The sequence below is a fragment of the Haliaeetus albicilla genome, chromosome 6 (genome assembly GCF_947461875.1).
Source record: "Haliaeetus albicilla chromosome 6, bHalAlb1.1, whole genome shotgun sequence".
Lineage (NCBI taxonomy): Eukaryota > Metazoa > Chordata > Aves > Accipitriformes > Accipitridae > Haliaeetus > Haliaeetus albicilla.
In genome coordinates this window covers 1,174,117-1,197,806 of record NC_091488.1, presented here as the reverse complement: position 1 = coordinate 1,197,806, position 23,690 = coordinate 1,174,117, and the positions used below count along the sequence as shown (strand labels likewise).

General features: G+C 40.6%; 1 protein-coding gene across 4 annotated transcripts in view; it reads left to right on the top strand.

Annotated features, from left to right (window-relative positions):
- The window catches only part of SH3KBP1 (SH3 domain containing kinase binding protein 1), a 219,591-nt gene that overhangs the window by 67,385 nt on the left and 128,516 nt on the right, over positions 1–23,690 (top strand). For all 4 annotated transcript variants that reach the window (XM_069784796.1, XM_069784795.1, XM_069784794.1 and 1 more), the window contains one exon: positions 10,525–10,648. In XM_069784796.1, the coding sequence (XP_069640897.1) occupies positions 10,525–10,648 (124 nt within the window). The remainder of the gene's footprint in view (positions 1–10,524; positions 10,649–23,690) is intronic.

Below are 23,690 nucleotides of genomic sequence, written 5' to 3'. Positions count from 1 at the left end.
TGTGTGTGTGTGTGATTAAAACTGGGGAGGAGTGTGTGCTGCAGGGGTTCACTGGTGGGTGCTAGCAGAGGACTTGATGGCAGTACGAAATAAGGAGGTTGCTTCCAGTTCACCTGCAGGTTACGAAACCTGCTGCAGCTGTACAATGTGATTCTCTGTAAGGTTTCACAAATGCAAAGCCCGTATCAGCTCTGCAACTTGTCCACTTCAATTTCTAGTCTTTGGGTCACCATCTCCCAAGTGCCTCATAGATGGGTGGTGGGACTGTATGCCCCTGTTCTGGTGACAAGGTGACGTGTTGTGTTTTACCTCTTTAATAAATTTATATCGAGCTTCTGCTTTTGTACTTCTCGCGTACCTGGGGAACCTGCACATAAAGATCCACAAATTTACTTGCTGTCTTTCAAAGGCTTCCTTAAAGGTGTCTTGTCACAGCACTTCCAAATTGCTAGTAACTGCTTACGCACCTGGCCCGTGCTGATCACTTCTGCTTCTTCATGCTTCCTGCCATCTGCTCTTTCTGTTAACCAGTTATACGTTTTCTCACACCTAGACTGTAACATCTCAGAGAGAGAGGTACTGTCATTTTTTTCTGCCACCGTGCTATGGGATCCATAGGTGCTGTTAGAGTACTGCTAGAGAGGAGATTGGAACAGACCATCAGGCCTGACCGCTCTCCCCTCCTCAGCATGGCAGTGTTGCGGTCAGGATGAATCCAGTGACTTGGAATGGCATCCAGCACCCAGTTTAGCATCTTTTTCCTATTTGCCTTTTTTTATTGCTCTAATTATCATTTTCAGCCTTGGTCTGTTAAGTGCATTAAGATGTAATGAATTGCTTGTCCTGGTGGTAGCGAAGCTAATCACTGCCCTAGCCAAGCACGTCTCCAAAACCCAAACCACAATGAGCAGAGGGTGTATTCTTTTTTCCTCCTGACTTTCTCCAAGACAATTGGTGTTACATATTTGGTACACTTTTTTTAAAATGTGCTCCCCACTTTTCTTATTGTTGTATTCCTTGCTGTTTCTCATAGTCTCTTTTTTCTTTAACCTTTCTTTTATTCTTTTCTTTTCTTTCCTTTTTTGGTAATTTTTAAAAAAACCTAAATTGTATGGGTGAATATGAGCTGTTGCCTTTTGAACTGAAGAACGAAGTCTGAAGGGTAAGGGCATGGAACAAGGAGATTTTCTTGACCTGAATGGATGCAGGAAAACACTAATGTTCATATGAAAACAGAGCTGAAAGATTGCATAAGACTTAACAAACCTGAGAGTTTTGTTAATTTTATTATGAAACATGCACTCAGCTTTCTAAAAGCACAAGGCTTTCTACATAGGCAAGGGTACATATCCTATCCAGAAGACCTTTTATTATCAGAAGCATGTACAAAAGATGTAACAAAGCCGTATCAAAAAAGGAAGAATGTGGAGATTCTTTAAAAGAGGAGCTTCGGTTCGCTGTAGAGTGCTAGGTGCTGGTGTGTAGGAGAGGAACGAAGGAATTCAGGTGTGGCAGAGTGTGGCCTCCTTAGAGCTGTGGCAGGGAGGGTGTCATAGCACGGGCATCTCAGGCTGGGGTAAACAGGCAATGTTCAGACAGGGATATCACAGAGAAGTTACCAGCAGTTTAGGCAGGAGCTGGTTGCACTGTGCCTCCAGTGGCACGGTATTTTTGCAGTTAATGTAGAACACACTGGGTGTAGGAGTTAATTTTCTTTCCTAACAACTGTTGCTTTGTCATTTCATAGTAATTTTGTTCATTGCAAGTTGTTTGCGCTAAATCCAAACTCTTAATTTTTTACGTGGATATTTTCATGTGACCCAATAGATTGTCCCAAAGGTTTGAGGTATTGCTTCTATATTAAGTTTATTAGTAAAATTAATAATAAAATTAATATTTAAATGCTGCAAGAACAAAGCACGTGACAGATGGGCTTTTGAAGCCCTTACGGCTATGTAATGAATTTATGATTGTGCAGGCTAGGTTCTAGATGCGTACAATAAATAGCTGAGCGGTGACCTGACAGGAAGCTTTGCAGTGTTTGTAAGGCTTTCCATCTGAGGAGCAAGGGCGGCACTGCGGGCTTACCTGAGCAGCCATGCAAGCAGCACTTGTATGTGGATGGCATTCAAGAGTTTATCTGCACTGAGAGAAAGCAAAACAGAAGATTGCATCTTTTTGATGTAACCCAACAAGAAAAAAAAAAGGTGGGTAAGGCACATCAGAGCCTTCATCCTTAACGTGCTTCGTTCTGCATACTGCTACTGTTCGTGCTGGAGCAGATATACTGTTCAGCATCTAAAGCTTGGTGAACAAATAATGCTTTTCTCTATCAAGCCGTAAATCAGATAGAAGTCATGTGAGCCACAGAAATAGACTTGATTTTGAAGGCTAGATACAGAAACCAAAGAACTCTTTGAGAGAGGCTTAGGAGGCTGTGGTTTAGAAATAACCCCAGAAATAGGCAGTACTAGCACAAACCAGGAGGCTCGTGAACTCTAACCCTATTTTTTTTTTCTTTTTTTTTTTTCAAAGATTATGTATGTCACATGCCTGACAGGCAGTTGGGAACATGTTTCCTATAAACTTGGGATTAGCTGATAGTGAAAGAGGAGAGAGGATGTGCAATCCTGCTGTAGTGAAACAAGAGTGTAACTCTTGTCACGAGCTCAGGTGACGGATGCAATAGCAGTGTGGGATCTATGCGGCTGTTAGGAGCTGGGGGTCACTGCCAGAGAAGCATGTTCTCCAAGCTGTCCTTCCCACTCTACTTGCTGACAGAGCCACTGATAAGTGTCTCCTGTCATGACCATCCAATGGAGAGATCTCAGTCTTGATCATGGTGTTTTAAGGTCCCGTGTTCTGCCTCTGTGTCTTGGAGATGGTATTGCCCGAGAAAGGAGAAGCCAAAGACTAGTGAATCTCAAGTGGTGTAGAAGCCAGGAAAATAAAAGCTAGGTGGTTTCTTTATTGTCTCTGAATCATTGTGATTTTTCTTTTTCTGGAGTTTAAGGCTAGTGCTGTGAAGGCACACTGGCTTTTAGGGCTGCCACCATCTTTCTGGTTGACAATAATTTTCATATTGATGCTAGTTCAGTTGCTGGGAAGGCTTGTTCCAACCTTGCTGTCAGATAGGTTGTTCATTTCATAGTAGAACTACAAGAGTCTTGACAATATCAGAGTTGCATTTTTATCTAAGCATATTTATAATTATTCAAAACCTCTTAACTGGTTCTAGTGAAAATGTCACAGGAAATGTCTCAGGAGGACTAAATATTGCATTAATGTACTCTGCAGCAGAGTTATATTTTGAGGCTTTAATATAAATGGGTAGTTGAATTCATATATTGTTTGAAGTTCCAGACATTTGTTTGCAGGCAGTCATGGTGGCAGTTGTCTCTTGAAATGTAAAGTATGGTTTTTGAGAAGAGAGATTAAAGGAAAAGCATTGTGTATCTCAGAGAGGTCAAAACACTCCTGACATTTCCATTGTCATCTTTTGATAATTCAAATGTGTTGCGTGGTTTCCCCCTGGCTGCATATGATTCTGGGTTCTTATTCCTGCTTCCATATTTGGCTTCAAGCAATGTACAGGATGTAGATTTTTGAATTGTGAAAGCCTCATTATTTCTCAGCTTTGAACTCTCAGTATGTACGTGTCTTGTTTTCAAAAAGCTTTGATTTTGATTAAACCTCTTGCTTCCAGTATACACAAACTGTTTTTCCCTTTGCACATGGAAGCCATAGATAAATCACCTTGTAGTCTGATAGTGATTTTTCTCATGGTTTTTCATGGCTCCCAACAACTATGAGGAATGAAGTGTTGGCTGGAGCATTTCATACCTGCAGCAGCATAGAATAGCATTTCATTGCCTTTACAGTCATGGAAAGGGTTGCAGCAATTTCCTCAAATGTTTTCAGCTGAGTTTCCTGTAAAGGTCAGAACTGCTAGAGTAAAGAAATCTTGAAACTTTGGTGCAGTGAAAATGGCAGAAGTTCTTGTACTTTCCTTCAGACTTGGTAACAGATACTAACTGTGACTTTTGTGGCTGACCTAATTCAAGCATTTGCTATAAATTAAAGGAAGCTTTTTGATAGATTAACGGAAACTTCAGCATGTAGGCACATAGATAGAATAGACTTTTTTCCTTGAAAGGTAATGAATGATGAAATTCTGAAAACAAAGCTAGGTCTTGCAAACAACAGTAGGAAAATGGCAGGTGAGCCAAAGACTTTTCTTTTTGAAAACCATTAACCACTCTTTTTATCCCTCTCCAGCTTGACAAGGTGTGTCATGTCAATGAGTAACAGGTTTTGACTTTAAAAAAAAAAGATTCTTAATTTCTTGATTTTATAGGTTGAATTAGCCATTTAATAGGGTACAGGTCCACTTGAATATCTTGTCTTTTGTTACGAGATGGAGTTTAATCACACTATGTAATTTGTTGTTAGTTAATATTTTGTCATGTTGTAAAAGCTCACAAGCTTACGGAAAATGTCTTACAAATTTTCTGTGGCTCATACTGATGTAGGATTGGGTTAGAGAAAATCCAAATAAAACCAGCTCAAGTATTGTCTAGGATTTTGTGTTTCTTTGGAGAAACCATATTTCTAAGTTTGCTAGAAGAAAATAATCTTTTCATGGTGATTTGGCTGTTGGCATCTATGCAGTATGGTTGATGCCTTGTTACAAAAAAAAATAAATATTTTTTTTAGATATTAAAAGGGCGTACAAGGTGTAAGGGCCTTCAGAGTACTCTAAAATATGTTTACGTTCCCATAATGTCTTTGAAATTGTAATATTTCATCAAATCAGGCTTAAAGTTTATTTTTAAAGTTGACAGTGACTTTTTTTCAGAATTTCTCAGATCGAGGATGCCTCTTCCCAGTAAGAACTGCTTATTGTACTGGAATCACTCTGAAACCCACATACACAGGAGGTGGAAGCTGCCTTAAAATTTGTGGCATCAAGAGGGCCTGGTTTAGATTTAGTGGCTGAAATGTGAGGTCATTTACTTAAAGGGCTGGCTTCCTGAGGCATAGACCCTTGAAAATGATCTGCTAATAACCTGCAATTATCTTTGTGTGGGCTAGGAAAAAATGCAGCATTTTGACCCATGAAATTTATACCGGGCACTGCCCCAAAATCAAGTATCAAATAGTATTAAAGATGAGGTTTAGAGATATCTTTGAAGCTGTTAGCACTGTGAAAGCCTACAGCAGGTAGGCTGTGTGAGTGAGTGAGTGAGCTGCTCATTCTGCAGAAACATCTCGGTATCGGAGGAATGAGGTAAGGTGTTTGTGGTGGTTGCACTCGGGATCCTCTGAGCCCCTTCTCCTGAGGCTCTGTGTGGGGCTCTCCATGGACATGGGTCTTGTGAACTGGGTTCTGGAAAGGGCTCTCGCGGTCGTTGAGTCTGGTCCCACTAGTGTCACCGCAGGGATTCCTCGTGAAGGTGCTCACGGTGTGTCCTTCTGAGGAGACTCAGCGTGTGGCAGATGTCCCACGGTACTTGTCCAGTCCCCCCCGTCATACTCAAGGGCAGACTGGCCCACAGTGGGTGGTGGTCATATCTGATCAGGGTGTGAGTGTGTTTGCTGTAGTCAAAATGTCACCAGGAACTGGTTCAAGAACCCTGGTCAGGAGGTACACTGAAGTCCTTGCTGGGCAGACAGCTAATTCTAGGTTGATTTTTTTTTTTTTTCCCCAGTATTTTAGAGCAGTATAATTTAGTTAAGTCTCTTACCTTTCTTGTTTCTCCTCTGTTTTCATACACAAGCTCCTTCTTCAAGAAACAGTAGTCCCTGAGCTCACAGCTGGATTATTAGTTTCTGTTCATCCTCCTTTAGCATTTAAATTCAGCTGTTCTTGAACTACCCGTGGCAGATTGGGGACTTCCTGTGCTAAGTGGAAGTTTACTTTCTACTTCTTTGTGTGCATGGAATTTCTTCTTTAAAAGAAGTAATATCTGCAAACTTCAACTTGAAACCAGAACCAGAAATGGGTTTTGTCATAGACTGGGGGAAGTTCCTAAAGGCCACCTTCAGTACACGTGGGACTGGAAGCTCATTTGCCTACTCCTTCCTCATGTGGTAGGCTTCTGTTTCATGGAAATCTAGAACGCGTGGGTTATGTAGAGAGATTTCTATAACCATTACTGATGGACCACCAAGTTTTTAGGGCCATTATAGTTGCATCGTTTACCAAATATGCGAGGTAGTCATGTTCAGTGTATTTTTTGTGGTGAAATAAAGTGAGCTGGCTTGGTGGCCAGAGTTGTTTGTGTTTGTTTTCACTCCATTTTTCAAGCAGAAATGCAGTTTTCAGTAAGGTGTTGTAGTGTTTTACAGTAATAACTTATTTTTTACAGCAGGTGAGAGTGGGGATGGATATAAAGGGCTATGTCAATACTTCCGAATTTAACAGCACTAGGGTCCCTTTCTTTGTCCTGAGGATAAGAGGCATAGCTCAACTCAGATGGCAAAATCCTCTGTCCTGCCCTTCCTCTGCAGGCTTGCCTCTTCCACGTTGCCTATTGGGAACAGCCTGTGCGCTGGGTTATTTGCTGAGCCGTGCCCAGGCACTGCATGGGAGAGGGCTGGGTGTTGTGGACCGGGAGGTGTGTTAGCCGTGGAACAGACAGTCATGGGCAGGGCCAGCGCCCTGGCTCTCTTTGGGCCACGGCTGAGGAAAAGTCCTAAAATCCTGAGGTCCCCAAGGGTGAGCAGTGTGGAAGAGACGACAGCACTGAGGCAGAAGCTGAGGGTTGAGGACAGAGGATGTAATATTGGCAGTAATGTTTGCCGCAGGCTGCGGTGGTGAGCCTGCTTAAGGTGCGGGGCTTTTGTTTGGTTTTGTATGTTTTTAAGTCTTGTGCCATACATAGACTAAGACCAGGAATTGAAAAAGTGCGCAAGTGGCTTAAAGCTGGCATAACTTCTCTACTGCAGAATGTGTGCTAAGCCGCTTAGATAGGGGCTTCCCATAGGCTATTGCTAAGTATGAGTATGTTTCTGATAAGACTTTAGCTTAGTACAGCTGGATTGGCTTTTGCTTCATTTCTGTTTCACTATTTAGAGAATTCTCCGCTTCTCCTTTCAATTCCCTCCTGGATCTGTAATTCATGCTGCTGGGGTTGATCACATGTCATGTTACTGTGGGCAGTAGCTGTGAAAAATTATGACCCTTCTCATGAGCATCAAAGGAAACAGTGATGAAAAGTAGCCCAAACCAGTACTAGAAAGGGAGAAAAAAAGCAATCCTTGGACGATTTTGGTGACTGCAAGGTGCTGTACCTTCTGTATGAATTTTGGCTTAGTGGACACTTGGCATGCGTGTCTTTTTTCCATGAACAGTAGATGAGAAAGGAAGTATAAGTCTTCCCACCCTACAAACAAATGCCAATGTTTGGGAGGTGGCTGCTCGTATTCCTGTTGTTTTTTTTCAAGAGCCAAACAAGGCTTCCTCAAAAAACTGTCAGCAGCAGCAAAGGCACCACAGTCATTCATCTGGAGACTTGAGGGTACAGCACTTTCTGTTATAGCAGACGATTTTCTCTGTCACTTTTGAAGTTGCAAATAGGATTTTAAAAATAAAAAACATCATACTGCTGTTTCAAAATTTGTGACTTGAGGATTTAATTACATTCTGACATAAAGAATGGAAAATAACACAGTAACGACACACAGGAAGCAAGTTCTGGCAAGATGGGGTCTTCTGTAGGCTGTTGTCTTGTGGTCTTGGTCACATGAGAGTGCTGTTTGACTCACAAATTCTGTTTAAACTGTACATAATTTTTTAATATACCATGAGTATGTCACCTAGCTGCAAAATACATTTAAAGCTTCAATACAACAAGCTTTGGGTGTACTCATTTATTACACATTTTAATTTTTAAGGCTGTGAAAAAAATCTCATGGAATAATGTATGTATTAGTCTAGTCCATTGTTTTAGAAAGTGATATAAGTTTCTTCTAAATGCATGCAGTGTTCTTAAATTATTATGCGGTTCACTTTTATACAAGAACTGTGCGCAATATTTCTTCTTCTAACAACAGTAGCATCTATCACATAGACGCATTCACCTTTCATACACATTCATTCACATTTGTTATTTCAGTTATGATGGGTACTGTGATGAGTTGGATTTTAGATACTATTTTACCTGTGTGATGGCACTAGATAAAAGATTCATTGTACCCTCAGTGAGCAGCAGTTTATAAAACTTATCTCTGCTCATGGAATACTGATACACAGTAAATGCCTTGTGCAGATACAGAAGACTCTATTAATGTTGAGTAGCTAATAGTTCAGCTTTGAAATACCAATTGGACTGGAGAAATAAAAGGTTAAAAAAAAACAATTATGAATTTCAGGTTTAAAGTGCATCATAGAGAGAGTGACTTGGATATTCTTGTTTTGCTTGTTGCTGTTCTCAGATAATGACTTCAGAAACTTCAAACAGACATTTGCTTTCTATGGTTTAGTGCTCATGCCTGATATGCTGGAAACCTAAATAAGATCTACAGTATTTCCTGAGTATGGTACAGTGCTGTGGGATGGTGGAGGTTGCTACTGCACTGGGATGTAGAAGAGGGCAGTGAATGTATGAGAGTTGAAAGGGAGGAGGAGGAGAGGTAGAGGTTTTCTACAAGGGGGAAGAGTTTGTCCAAAGCCATCACCTGTCCCTAATGCCTGCTTGATGTAGAAGATCTCATCAAATTTGCAGATGACACCAAATTGAGGGAGCGGCTGACATGCTTGAAGGCAGGGCTGCTGTTTGGAGGGACCCAGACAGAAACCTCATGAAATCCAGCAAGGGCAAATACCAGTTCTGTCCCTGGGAATGAGGAATTGCTGGCAGACACGCAGGCTGGGGCCTGATGGGTTTGGGAGCAACTCTGCTGAAAAGGACCTGTGGGTCCTGGTGGGCAGCAAGCTAAGCATGAGCCAGGCTTGTACCCTGGCATCAAAGTCAACAGCATCCTGGGCTGCATTAATAGCTTGCAGATTGAGGGAAGTGATAATCCTCCTTTACCTGTCACTCGTTAGTCCATGTCCAGAATACAGCATCCCATTTGGTGGATGGGATGTGGATTTTGTGTAAAAGACAGACATTGATAAACTGGAACAAGTTCTGTGGCTGTGGGAGCTGGAGCACATGCCCCATGAGGACATGCTGAGGGAGGTGGGCTTGTTCAGCCTGGAGAAAAAACGGCTTTGGGGGGGCCTTCCAATATGTACAAGGAGGGTATGCAGAAGACAGAGCCAGGCCCTTCACATTGGTGCCCGGTGGGGAGGACAGGCGAGAGCAGATGGGACTGGAAAAGAAAGTTTCAGGCTGGGTATAAGGAAAATTTTTGTTACTATAAGGGCACTCAAGCAGTGGAGCAGGTTGCTCATGAGCTTGTGGAGTCTGTGCTTGGAGGTTTTCAAGACCCAACTGGGCAAACAGCCTTGATCAGCCTGGTCTGACCCTGGAGGTGGCCCTGCTTTGAGCCGGAGTTTGGAGTAGAGACCTCCAGAGGTCCCTCCAGCCCAAGTGGCTCTGCAGTCCTGACCTAGGACAATGCTTGGAGCCAAAACTGAACTTTTTTTTTTTCCTTATTTTTTGGTATATGGTTATAAGCAAATGGTTTAGCCTCTTTAGTGTGTCAGTTATCCGTCTATAAAGTTGAAGTAATGCTACCTGTCTACCTCAGTGGTGTTTCAAGGTAAGATCTGTGAAAGGCTGCGATATTTTGGATGCTTTGGCAAAGTAGTCGTAGACAACGAAGCAGTTAGGCCTTTCAAGTCTGCCTAAGAAGCTGATAGAGAGGTATTGTGCATCTTCTCAAGCACTAACTGTGAACCCTTGGGAAGCTGTTTTCTGTGGGTTTACTTTCATGAAACTCTACCATATATATTTTCTCTGTGTGCTGCTGAAGAAGTCAATCACCTTAAAAGGTAGTCAGATGCAAAATGTGTTAGTGTTTAGCAACAGCTCTGACAGCAGGCTCTCTATATGCTTCTGCCAGTTGTGGTAACGTTTGTCATATTTTCCTAGTTCATTTTTTTCTTCCTGCTATGGTGGTTGTTTCTCTGGGCTTCTTGACAGAGGGGAAGCAGACTCAGCTGCCTTCACATCAGGAGCACTGTACCCGGTTCTGCCCTCTGTGTCAAATGCGTAGCTAATAGATAATAAACTGAAAAGTCTTCCCCCTGCCATCCCCTCACCTTTCAGCTTTGGTGATCTTTAGTAAGAGATTTGCAAAGCTGTCCTACAATTTTCACACATAAATAAGGAATTAACCTCTTTTAAAAAGAATAAAAAATAGTATCCATTGAAAGAGTTACTGAAAATTACTTTCATTTTGTGGCATTTCGACTTATAAAGAGTCTTTGAGGTAGCATTAGAATAGGCAGGGGTGTGTACACAAGTTTTGAGAAATCTTGGGAGCTTGAGATTTAGTATATTCTGTAATACCTTTTTTTAACTGTTTCTTCTTTTTCTTTTCCCTCTCCACCTGCCTTTTCTTCTGCAGGAAATAAAGAAGGACATGAAGAAAGAAAATACTGCCAACAAACCACCAGAGAAGCCTATAAATGAAGTTTCCAATGGAAGCCCTTTACTGTTGTCTGAGACAATTATTAGAACCAACAAAAAAGGTATAGTATATGGAAGCTTAAATGCAGATTAAATTCAGATCTTTAAGGGAACAAAATATAAACCTTCCTTGTTTCTAGAAATAAAGTTAGAGTCTATTGAACTGTAAAGGCATAGCAGGAATAGTTAAAAAAAAAGAAATCTCATTGTCCTTTTAGACTCGCGTATGGATGCATGTATTGTGTCTAATATTTCCACATTAATTTGCACAGACATCCCTTTCTTCTTAAAGAAATCCTTCCTAGATACATTTAATTAAGGAAAGCTGTATGAGGAGCTTACTAAAGCTTATTAAAGTAAGGAACTGACAGCTTGCATATATGGAGGTTTTTGCACAGCGATGTCAGTCCACATTCTTGTATTCATGTTCTATCTGGGACAGAGACTGGTTACTGACAGAGAACTTTAAAAAAAAAAAAAAGGAAAACATAAAGCTTAACGCATTAGTTTCCTGGGAAGCGTCTATCACTATCTTCTGTTTCAGACTGGAATATGTGCTCTTCATGTCTGGCTTGATTCCAAATGCAGACTCCTATGTAGGGTTTTGAGTTGCTAAAATGAAAGCCTCGAGATCTTCTGTCTCTTTCCCTATCTCCCAGTCTTGCTCTCAGAAATATCAGAACAAAACAAAAAATTGGCAATATAAAAGCTGGATTTCTCTTTAGGTTATGTTTATGCTCCCATTTGCTTGTGGGAGGACAATTGGCTGTGTGCAAGAGATGGGCTGTATTTTTTCCTGATGAATTCACTGGATGGTTTCTTGCTTGCTGTCTTATACAGAATAATCTGCTGTTGTTAATCATTGCTGTAATGTAATTTCCATTTTGGCATGTCTTCTATACTGTTAGGACTATGCATATGGAAATTTCCTCTTCCATGTTATCAGTGAATATTGTATTTGAGCTACAGTTTGACTAGAGGCCCTAAACCTAAGGTTTGCAACTGCAAGCAAGGAAGTTTTAATAATTTCTGCAATGCAAGGGGGGGTAATCTTCACCTCTTTTGCAAGGATTGATGTCCTCTGAAACAAAAAATTGGAAATAAATCTCAGAAAGCTTTGTCTTTTGAGTTTGCAATGTCATCTTGAATCTGAAGACACGTCCAACATTTCTGCTTTAGGTCATAGGTTTTTCAAGCAACAGCAGAATTAAATTACCAAGAATTATTCTTTTTCATGGCTGCTATACAGAACTGTGTGAGTAGTTGGGAAATTATCTGGGGACCAAGTCTGTTCCATATTGCTTCAGCTGCTATTTGGAGAAGGCTAATAGCTGTGGCAGATGCAGAGATTCGGTTCAGTCACAAGGGGATAACACTCCAAATATGATACTTAGAGCACAGGCTTTCTCCTCCTCTCTCTTCCCTCTGGCTCAGAAGGTTTAAAGGATTCAGGAGATAAAGAAGTTCTCTTTTTCTGTCTGTAGCTGAAGAATACAAAACCTCATGTTTATTGAAAGGAGAGAGCCAAAGACTGACATGAAGATCTGTAGCTGGAGGAAGGGGTTAGGTTTGGAAATAGCAGATTTCATATTAGGATGTTATTGCATTGGATTTTGTTGGTCGGGAGTGCACTTCTCATGGCTACCCCTACATAGTGTCAGGGTTAGTAAATTTTTCATTTTGGCTGCTTCTCCACAGCCATTTCCACTTTTGCAGAGCAAGCAGTTGCAGTGTGCTGTAATCTAGCAGTACAGCTAAGGATGCACAGAGCAGAACAAGGCAAAGAAAGCTTTCCCTCTTTTTGTCTGGGGTCGGTTTTAGCGTGGTGCCAAAGTATCCTCATTTAAGTGAGGACTGCTAAGCAAGTAGTTACTATTGTGTTCAGGAATAACGAGTCTTCGAAGATCTATGTGGCAAATCTCCTTGCAGAAGGTGTTGCGATATTTTACTGAAAAGGGAGCCCTAAATGCCACAGGGATTATTTTCTTCAAGTGTTCTTGTGCTGTGATTTTTATTAAACCCTACTTCAATGTGTTTACTGATCACAGAATGTGACCTGACCTGAAAGGGGGTATTTGGTTTTTTTTAGTTCTTTCCTTGTTGTTAGGAAGTGAGGAAGAGAGGGATGCATCTAAAGGTCTTTAGCCACCGTTCAGCAGTGAAAATAGTAGGCAGCATTATTTATTTGCTTGGGCAATGTAAACTTGCTGCTTGGAACTTCAGAGCAGATCCAGTCACATGGGAGTGAAGCATTCTGTGCTGATGCATTGTTTCTATTACCAGGATGATGATAAGTGTTCTTCTAGTGCTGTGGTGTTACGTTGCATAGTTTTACTACTTAACTTGGTTGGCCTAATTTAAGTGGCAGCACTTTAGCAGGCATTTACATTTTGAGCAGAAGAATCTTGGCCTTCTGGGCTTCTGGCTTGTAGAGAGTTTTTCCTTGAGGAATATTGACGAGTGTCCAACAGTGGTATTCAAGGAAAATAGCTAAATTATTTGTAAGAAACATCTAAGTAGCTAAGAGGAAAAGAATGGTTTCTGAACAAAAAAGATTTTTAGGATCCAAATTTATATCTTGTTTGTTCATGCTAATTATTTCTAAGTACCGTATTGAAATTAGGGGTTCTTGTAATAAAATCAGTGTAAATTGAAATGCCTCTTGTAAAGGCTTATTTCATCAAATAAGTAATCGACGTGACTACTTTGGATTGCAGATGTAACCTAGGAACAATTTAAAGTTGGTGTAACGCCACCAGTAGTAGCCTACCTGGGTTAGTACTGCCATTACATAGTGAGGGTGGCAACTGATTATGGTATGATTAGTTGTAGGATGCCATCTGTGAATCATTTGGGTTTTTGTTATAAAGACCAGGAGAAGATATTGAAGGATTTGATTTTGTCTGCTTTTCACTGGGAGCAGTAATAATGGAACATTTCTCATCCTTTAATGTTTCTTGCTGACCACAGATACTAGTGACCTAATGGAAGCAAACGGTAGAAATTATTGCTGTGATGAACATAATTTAGAACACTCTGTTACACTTGGCCTTGGTATATTTGTGAGAGTTAATATTTGTAGGTATTTCCTCTCTTGACAGGGTTGCAAGTATGATCTAGAAGTTAGGGCTACACCTAAGAAATAATGGGTTTATTTTCTAGGTCTGCCACAGAGTTGCTGCCTAACTTTTGCTAAATCACTTAAACTCTGTTGGCCAAATTACCACACTTTAATTTCCAAGGTCAGGTATCTTAATATGTATTGATTTTTCAGATAGGCAGAGGGGTTTTTTTCTGATGGATTGCAGTGGCATATCCAAATTTATTCATAACTTCCAGGTGACCCTGCCTCAGGCTGCCTATTGGCAAACCTGGGTTTATACCTGACTCATAAAGGTGTTGAGATCTGTTCTAGCACGGTAGCGATGGCAATTAACATCTAGGAAACTGAACATTTCAATATAGCATTCCAGTGAGTTCATGCTTCACCTCTGAAAGGCTCAAAAAAGAACGATTTGCTCGAGTGTAGAGATGGGGTTAGGGGAACATGAAGTCCTTGTGCTTTCCCTGACAGTTCCCAGGGCTGCAGCAGCTCTAAGCTGGTTCTGATGGTGCTTCAGGTGCTGCCTCATCAGCCCCCGTCTAGGGAAAAAGGCTGTGGCACTGAATGACCTGTCTGAGGCTCTATGAATGTCAGTTGTGGCTGGCTTGCATACCCTTTGCCAGAACCTGGGAGGGATCATTCTTTTGCTTCTTCCTATAGTTCATATGCCAAGAAAATCCTTTCCTTGCCAGGAGTGGGTCTTAGTATATCTTTTCGCTGCTCCAGAATTTTTGGTTGCATATGAAACTATTGTTCTAAAACTTATGTAAAGCTGACTTAAAAAAAATATTAAAAAAATTATCCTTTTTTCTGTTTAGGATTGGCATTGTTGCACCCTGGTAATAACAGGTTGGGAAATCCTTTTCTTCCCTGAGAACATTTTCAGATTGTTTGAAAAAAGTGAAATTATTGCTATTGTTACTATTATTTAATAACATAAGAAAATTACAGTCAGGTATTGGAGTAGGAAAACACTGAAAGATATCTGTTTTTCTTTTTTTTTCTTAAATGCTTTTCAACATGGTGAAATTCCATCTTTTCTAAGTTAACTTTCAAAATCTAAAACCAGATCCAAAGTTGTGCAGCTGTTTCAGATCTGCCATAAATTCAGTACAATCTTCATCCAGGTGTAAAGGGACTTAATGGAAACTTGCATGCAGTGAGCTTCACCGTTAAATGGCAATGGCTTATTTTAGGACAGTTTTGCTCTGATTTTTGAGTATCTTATTTTTAAGTATCCATTTCATTGAGCTATTTTATGTATCTGGGAATAGGAGCCCACTTGCATAGGCCGAGTTGCAAAACTCAGTTGATAGGCCGTATTTTGTAAGTAAATTAACAACAATTGTTATACAAGTAAACATAATTGAGGAAAAGATTCATTGCCTTGCCAGATGTATTTGTTTTATGTAAACTGTAAATGCAGTCTGCGCTGAGGTTATTCAAGCCAGCAAATCTGGAACAGCTCATCATGTGTTACATGTTCTTAATCAGAGCCAAATACTGAAAGCAAGGAAATGTTTTTTTTAGTTCTCTTGAGAGTTATTTATTTTACCTTCCACCCTACATTGAAATAATAAAGAGAATTTGCATCCTATCCTAAAAGGGAGAGTTCTGTGAAAGTACGTTTGAAGATATAATAGGTTTATGTTGTGAATAAATAACAAGTCTGTTGTATGCAAAACTGAGATTTAAGTCTGTTTTTGTAAATTAGAGAAATGAGAAAAGTATATTACAAGAAAAATGCTTCATCATTTTGTTCAATAGTTTTATGATTATTTGGATACAAAACCACACCCCATTTATTAAAAAGACAAGCTGATGGCAACTCAGCATATGTGTCTGTCAACTCCAAGTTTTATATTAAGTAATGTATGTAAGCTATGATTCTGGTCATATTTTTCAACAGAAAGGCAAATGTCAAAATTTCCTTCATAAAATCTTTTATTACTAAACCTAGTGCAAGCAACTGCCTTTGTCGTGTGCCAGTCAAGTGTTTGATGAGGTGTCTAACCCTCAGTATGCTCAGCTTTGGTTTTCCTTTCAAACACAGGAAGTTTGAAGGCATCAATCTGTCTTTTGGTTGGATTATCTTTCTGCTGTTTATACATTCAGGCCCTCTCCACAGACAGGCTTTGGTGTTCCCTTGCAAATACTGCCAACTTCAGATAAATTATAGCTAGCATAAAAAAAAAATCCTTTTGGTTTTTAAGACCAGCTAATTGGTGTATAATCAGTATACAGTTTACACAAATATGCACAAGAACATACTTCTCAGCCTATTAAGGTTAAAATATGCGTGCAACATATGACACAAACCCAAAATGAGACATAAAAAATCAATGGCACAGGAAACTCAAATTCAGCAAAATATTTATTCTTTGAGTTTAAATACCATATCTGTATATGCATAAGTAGTGCCTCTGATAATACACATTTCCTTTAAAAGTACTGTTTCTTGAAAATAAATAGTTGGATAATTTTTACCCTCAGGTAAGCTACACTGCACTGAAAGGCGCTGCTTTCAGTTCAGGGAGGCAGGAAAAGACACCAGTCTGCTGGACTTGTGGGCGGCAGCCAGAAAGAAACTTGGTGTGTTTGTGTGTGGTGTGTGTGATCTGTAGTGGTTTAACAATTTTTTTCTGGAGGCAGGTGAGAAGGACTCTATCCCATGCTAGAGGAAAGACCTCTACTTGGTAAAGTTCCCTTTTGATTATTCAAAACAGTGTATTATTTTATACATGCAACCTATAGAGAATACATCGAAAAACGATGATTCTCTATAGCATTCTTTTCTTCTGATGAAAAATAATTCTCAATAGTGAAAGTGAGGGGGACGCTTAATGTGCATGTAATATAGCTAATTTTGGAGCTGATGAATAAGATGCGTTCAGATGAGGAGTATTTGTCTGATGTGTGAACATCCTTCCTTGTATCATAGGACCATGTTTTTGGATTCATTATCCTTTTATATAAATACATTTATATAGTAAGGGAAGTCATAAACCAGTGCACTTTAAAATTATTGTATTATCTGTCTGATGCCATAAAATGAGTTTAGTTTTGGGGGGGGTTCTCTTGTAGTTGTAGCTGTACTGTGAAATCTGCCTTAAATAGGTTTATTCTGTAGAACAGGAATACAGAGCTGTTACCATTGTTCTAAATTTGAGATTTGTCTGTTGACCGTTGACAAGATTTTTTTTTTTTTTTTCCTGTCTGGAAGAAAGATATCAATGCTGTCTTCTTGGCAACAGTGGAACGGGTGCTCACTCATTCTTTTCAAGCAGATCTTGATTATGAGTCCTATTTAAATAATGAGTTCATATATTTAAAATCTAAACATTTTTCTATGTTATGGTCATTTGGTGCCCTGGTTTTCAGTTAAAGTTTCATTACCTATCCAGATCGCAATAGCTTATTCCAGTGAGATCATTTCTTTTCCTGTTGTTTACTGTGCAGTGTCCCCCATCTTCTTTTTATTGGAAGTGCCTACCCTTTCTTTTCAATTACTCCTTCCTGGTACTCTGCAAAATGCACAGATGCTGAGCCCTGATGTAGCTTCTGCAATTTTGCATAGTTGGATCCAGCCACTCGTGTGGGATCCTAGTGAGTGCCATGAGGCCCCGTTGTAGAAGTCCATTGTAGAAATCCCTTTTGGTTTGAATTGTAATTCCGAGTTAATTCTCTCCTCTGGGCATCTATCTTCTGTTTGCCTAGGTGGACATCTTCTTGTGTGTCGTATGTTTAGCTGTAGGAATCCCATTTATGGACCATGATGTAAAAACACTGAACAAAAATACAGCCACTGCGTCAAGGAGCTAACTATATATACATCTCTCTGTGTGTATACATATGTATGAAACAAGGAAGCAGATAACTAAAAAAAGAATAATACAAGAGAAGATGCTTTATTTGGATGATTGCTAGCAGGTTAACTGTATTTCAGGTTTCTTGCAGACAGAGGACACTTGTTTTAATGAAAGGTTTAAATCTGGATCTGCATTTAGAAATTGGGAGGGCAGTATGGAGAAAATTGTGACAACGTTGGGTTTAAAGTTTAACAGGCACTGTTGGATGCTGACACCCAGGACAGAGAAGAGGCAGAAGGTGCCCTTTCTGTATATAGAGTCTGAAGAGATGTGGGAGAGCAGTCACTGATCGGCATTCTGAGCAGCTTACAGATGAAACAGACGGAGGTAGTTACGGAGGCAAATGGGGATGTGAGCTAGGTTTGTTGGTTAGGTTTTTTGCAGGTAGATCCAGAAGTATATTTGTATCAATGGGAAGCAGAGATAAGTGAGTTTTTGAGGAAGAGAGTGAGAGGGAACAGATGAAGTAGTGGAATAGAGCTGCAGGGACAGTTGAAAGAACAAGGAGAAGAAAGTCTTTTTACAAGTAATTTATGCAAATATCTAAAAAATGCACAAGAAGGAATAGTTGACAGAGTTGCATCTTCTCTTTTGTGAACACTTACAAGTTTTTGTTTAATCAGTCAAAGGACTTTTTTCCTTTCTAAGAGCTTTGCAATATGTTTTATGTGCCTGAAGTACAAAATGAAGTCAGATATATCTTCTAACAGTTGTATTAGGATTTTCTAGTTCACTTTTATCACCGTGTATGGTAATTGTCCAAAAGGTACTAGTCAAGAGCAAATGTGTTCTCAAACCCAGGTGCAAAGTGTTTTTTCTATTAGCAGTTACACTGAAATCTCCTTTAACAGCCCAAACCAGTAAAATAATACTAAACGCTAGAGCCACTCTTGTTAAAGTAACAAGAACGAGTTTGGAACTTCCTCTTGTCTTGAAACTAAGTTTCCCCATCACAAAAGAGACTATCTTTTCACAAGCTTCTGCAGAGAAGTGTCTCCCTGCCGTCAGCAGTTCCTCCTCCTCGCTGCTGTAGGATACGTCACTTGGCACCTCGCAAGGCCCAGCTGCCCTGGAGGTCTGTCCCTGACCTTCTGCCTCCTGACTGTAGCTAGCTGTGTCTGTCTCCGTGAGCCTCTCATCTAGGTCGTGTGGGGTTTTCAAGAACAGCATGGCTAACTTGGCTTGAAAATTAGCAGACCATCCTTTCTCCCCTGCCCCCTCTCACAACTTTCTGTGATTAAGGAAAGGCAGAAGACGAGCAGGGTGGCTCACCTGAAAATGAGCAACTGAGCCTTGGAGCGAGTCCCTAGGGTCACTGTACATTTATTTCCCAGTGCCTAGCTTGGGGTACCTACGCCTTGTATCTGGCAGCTGCGGTAAGAGAGAGTCAGACTTCCTGTTCTATATCTTTCTGCATTCCCTTTTCAATTATAAATACATGTTTGTGCCTGTTTCTTGCTTGGTGTTAATTTGTAATATCATCCTCTTTAAAAATTCAAAGCATGTTGCTGATGATGCTTAGTTTCCAAGCTCATTGGTAGGGTGGTTGTGCTTGACAAGGGAGTGAAACGTGGAAGTGCTGACAAGTGTCTGATTGCTGACGCTTGGCCCCAAGCGCAGGATTGCGATGTGAAAGATTATTATTTTCTGTCACACAGCAAGAGCCGTTATTTCCTAACTTCAGCGCTGACTTTATTTAGAAACTGAAGGGGAGGCTGGGCAGAGGTCCTCATGGTGAGAAGTAGCTCCCTGCAGATGCCCAAATTAGCTGGGAAGGAGTTTTGAAGTCAGTGGGGGTGTGGTGCCATTAGCGTAGTCCTTTGCCTGGGCTGCATCGCCCCACTGAAGCCCCTCATGTTTTTAGCTGTTACTATAGCATCTGCTGTAGCTGCATCTTCATAAATCTGCCGCTCTCCTCCACAGACTATTCCAGAGAGCACCTGTAAGGATCTCAGGCCACAGCCCAGGATACATCTGCTTCCCCCCAGAAATGCTTGGCAGCTCCAGAATCTGTTTCTGATACTGTTTTCTCTAGGGACCAGATTTCGTCAGCTTTGTACCCGTACAGTGCTTAGCCTGGCACTGTACTCATTGCTCAGATTTCTTAAGTGGTGCGCTACAGCAGATGACAGGGATAACGCTGCGTTTAGTGATCAAACAGGGTTCAGTAGTGTCCCAGCTGTCCAGTAGCTTTAATTTAAACCATAATATACATGTAAGCAGCTCTTTTTTTACACTAGGTCATGGATTTTCCTGTTGGCTGTCATCCTCTGTCATGTATTCACTGGGGATATTTCAGTGGTAAAATAACCAATTAAAGTACCCTCACACAAGCTTCAGTATTAGCACCAGATATCCCATTCATTTCGAATAACTTTACATGCCGTATTTTTGTATTTCCCTGCTTCAGTTAGTACCACGTGTACCTTGGGTAGACTTCTGTTAGACTCCTCCCAGATTCCAGATGTCCCTGATCTATATAGTTTGGTACGTAGTTCTGCAAAAGCTGCAAGATGCAATGTCAGCCATTACTGCTTCATTTTGCAACTACAATCATAAGACTTGGTATTTTTTCAGGCCTAGGAATTCTCTGTTAGACTACTGAGTCAGCATAGTGTTATCCTAAATTACATGGGTCGTGGTTACTTCTGGGAATTCATAAGAGGTCAGGAAGTGTCCAGGAAGTTATTTAAAAAAAAAAACCAACTCCAGTGACCTTAAGAAAACCAAAAGATTCACTCACATGCCTGGCAGCTATTGAGCAAATAGGGTAGTGGAAAATAGAAGTAATAAACGTTGAAAGGTTAGCCTGAGGCTGTAGCTTCAGGAAGATGTTAAGCTAGCACTGCCACCAAAAAAAGAGCCATCTTTCCTGTTTTTCTTCTTCCCATGTTCTGGTACAGACATTTGGCTGCATGGTGGGCCAGGCGAGGAGACTGATGGAGGTTAACATTAAACTAGCAAGAAAAATGCAGAGGTTGTTTTTAATAGCAGGTCAGTTCACTGCCCACCTCCTCACACTGCTGCACAAGCATAGGGCCTGACGGGACGGCCAGGAATGTTGCAGGAGCTGGGAGAAGCAGAAGGAGCAGCAGTGCTGCCTTTTATTTGGTTGCAGATGAAAATTGCTCTAAAAGTGCTATGGGAGACTGATGGTATGTCAAAAATTTTCAAAGGCAGTTCACGGTCATTTGATTAAATCAACTGCTAAAGAAAACACGTGCTGTCTTGTCAGTTGGAATGGTCAGTGTTGGTCTTCACTTTTCTCTTGTGCTGGGGAGGTATATGGCTTGGTCAGTGCCCAAAAAAACCAGCATTGCAGTTGTATACAGAATCCTCCTTATACAGAACCCTTCTCCCCTCCCCAGTCTTCATCTTATAACCACAGAACCGTTTTGGAGATGGATTTTGTTACAGACGCAGCTGACTTGAGCCAGAGGCCTATTTATTCACAGCTTTTAACTTTGAGGAAGGAACTTCTCATTCATGTAGCAAGTGTAATGGAAGAGACAAGAGGAACTTGACAGCTATTTTTAGGAAAAGATAGTGTTTATCCCAGCAAAACTAAAAAAGATATTGAGACATTACAAACTTTAAACCCAGACAGATTTTTTTTTTTTTAAATTATTTTAAGGTGAATGAGTTTCTTTTAATGTACTTCAATTGCTCTGTCAGCTTGAGTAGTCCTCCACTTACATTGTTATTTCTATGCAAATGGATATTCTCCTATGTGTTGTATGAAAAACCCACTAAAAATTGGAAACTGATAGTGCCAGAAAAATAGTAAACCTGATAAAGTGTTTTCAAATGCACAAAGTGCATTTTGAGCACTTTTTTACAAATAAAAGTAACATTATTGCACAAACACATCAGCATAACAGCTGACAATAGTTTTGTAATAGACTGTGTGATTCAGAAGGAGAGGGTGAGCAGACAAGTAGTGATGGATGTACAGATGCTATCAAAAAGGTTATCAAGGTGGCAAGGTATGAAACCAGCCTGCTTGCTTTGCCTGATTTCAGAAGTCTGGAAAACGCTTGTTTAAGGAAAGCAGAACAAAAAAAGAGAGGGACAGTGAACTAGAAGAAATTGCTCAGTTCAACATGGAGGGCTCTAGCCTGTTGATTATCATGACATTAAGGAGTCTTAGGCAGTGTCCCGCTGAAAGTTTGTGGAGGTGGCCCAGTGCTAAAACACAGGGATAGAAGTAGTTTGTGTGAACTCCTGCTGTGGGGAAAAAAGATAAGTATTAAGCAAAGGTTTGGTGGCAGGTTCAGTAGGGGATCTTGGGTGCAGTTGCATCCTTGGATGGCTTTAGGAGAGCTGTGCAACTGGATTCCAGGAATTCGCTAGTTTTGCAGGAAGTTTCATCCTTGCAGAGATCAGAACTGACACAAAATCATCACTACTCACAGCACGTTGTCAGAAGCAGAAATGGTTGCGACCCTAGAGGCAGAGCCGAAGGGCATTAGGGTGAAGAATCACACAAGTATGACATGCCCAGATGTATCATGATGGGGGGAAATCTGGGTCAGCTGCTGGATGAGGGACTTGCAGCAAGCAAAGCAACAGAGGTTTTTGATGGGAAGTTATGTACAGCTTAGAAGTTGGCATTTGGTACAGTGTAGTAAGACTGGGTTATTTCTGTATAGAAATCTTTCAGTGTCTAATTTCAAACCCACTGAAAACTAGCAAAAATCTGAAGATAAAAGGTAAGTGAAGATCATTAGAAAGATGGTTCACAATAGATCCCTTGACTAGGAGACAGAATGTTTAATTTGTTATCACTTCCTATCCTAAATTTTATATAGGAAGTTACCATGCCACGAGTAGAGAATACAATGACGGAAATTAAAAGGCGGGCAAGCTCTTAGTATAAAGACACAAAACCAAGCAAGCACCTGTTCTGCAGTCAGGTTGTAGGAAGTTTTGTGCCAAAAAACTGGGCATGCAAGTGTAAGCAGCCCGTGTCTGGAAGAAGCAGAGTGATTAAAATCCAGTGCATAAATTTGCCTGAACTGTCTGCCTCTTCTGTGTTCTGGGGCTTCCCCACCATTTGCATTGTGAAATTCATTGCTTAATGCAAGAGTGGCACACTGCTTAAGTGGTTATTTGAAATTTATTTAGAAAAATAATGCAAGCTACAGCATCTTTGGGACCAAAGGCTATTTAATGTGGGAATGGACACTTTCTGGGCTTTGTTGTCCTCAGTGTAAAGGAAAAGGATCTTTAGTAGCTATCTCATTATGTAAGGTATTAAAGATTACATTAGATTTCCACCTAGGCTTTTCAGTATGAATACTGGACCTAACATAGAGAAACTACTACTACACTGAAGAATATATTTTTTAATAAATTCAGGGAAAGCAGACAACTATGTGCACACAACAGAGAAAGCTACGAGGATTTTATTTTCTTCCTTACTCTTCTTGTCTAGTTCTTAAAACCCAAAATGTAGTGTGGTAGATAGAACTGCTTTTGAAATAAAAATTGAACTGAGTCCTTGGAGAGAAAAAGACAAATTTGTGATAAAGAGATTCTTCATAGGTGCCTTTTTCAGATCCTGTAGGAAACTTATTATAAAACTCATTTCAGAATGTGAAGGCTCTGTTGTAATTTTCTGAATCAAATTTATTTAAAGTGTAAAATTGGTTCTGCTTACATCCCTGTGTTCCGAGAAGATTGCTATCTGTCCCACAGGCCCACGTGAAGGAAGAGAAGAGGTACGAAGTTTACTTCCCCCTTCAAGCAGTCCACCCTTGGTGAAGAGGGTGACTGCGGCTCCCAGGAGGCAGACAGCATTCAGGGAGATGGGCAACGTAGTCCCCATGTTGCTAGTCCAGGTCCCACTCCAGGGAAGCCATTTGCAGCAAGTGACTGGCATATGCCACAACCCCCTGTCTTAGTTTAGTGTGAAGGAGCTGGACTCAAATACTGGTTTGCATATGAGGGAAGAGTCATACTGGAATCGTATAGCAAAGAGAGTGTCATCCTGTGACAATCTGGATGCCTTTGCCACTAGGAGTTTTATTCCAATTTCCTAATGGAACAAATCTTGTTTGAGAGCATCTGTTCATTTGCCCTCTTCCCCTTGATTTTTTGGGACCCTCTGGACAGTACCAGCTAGAGTTG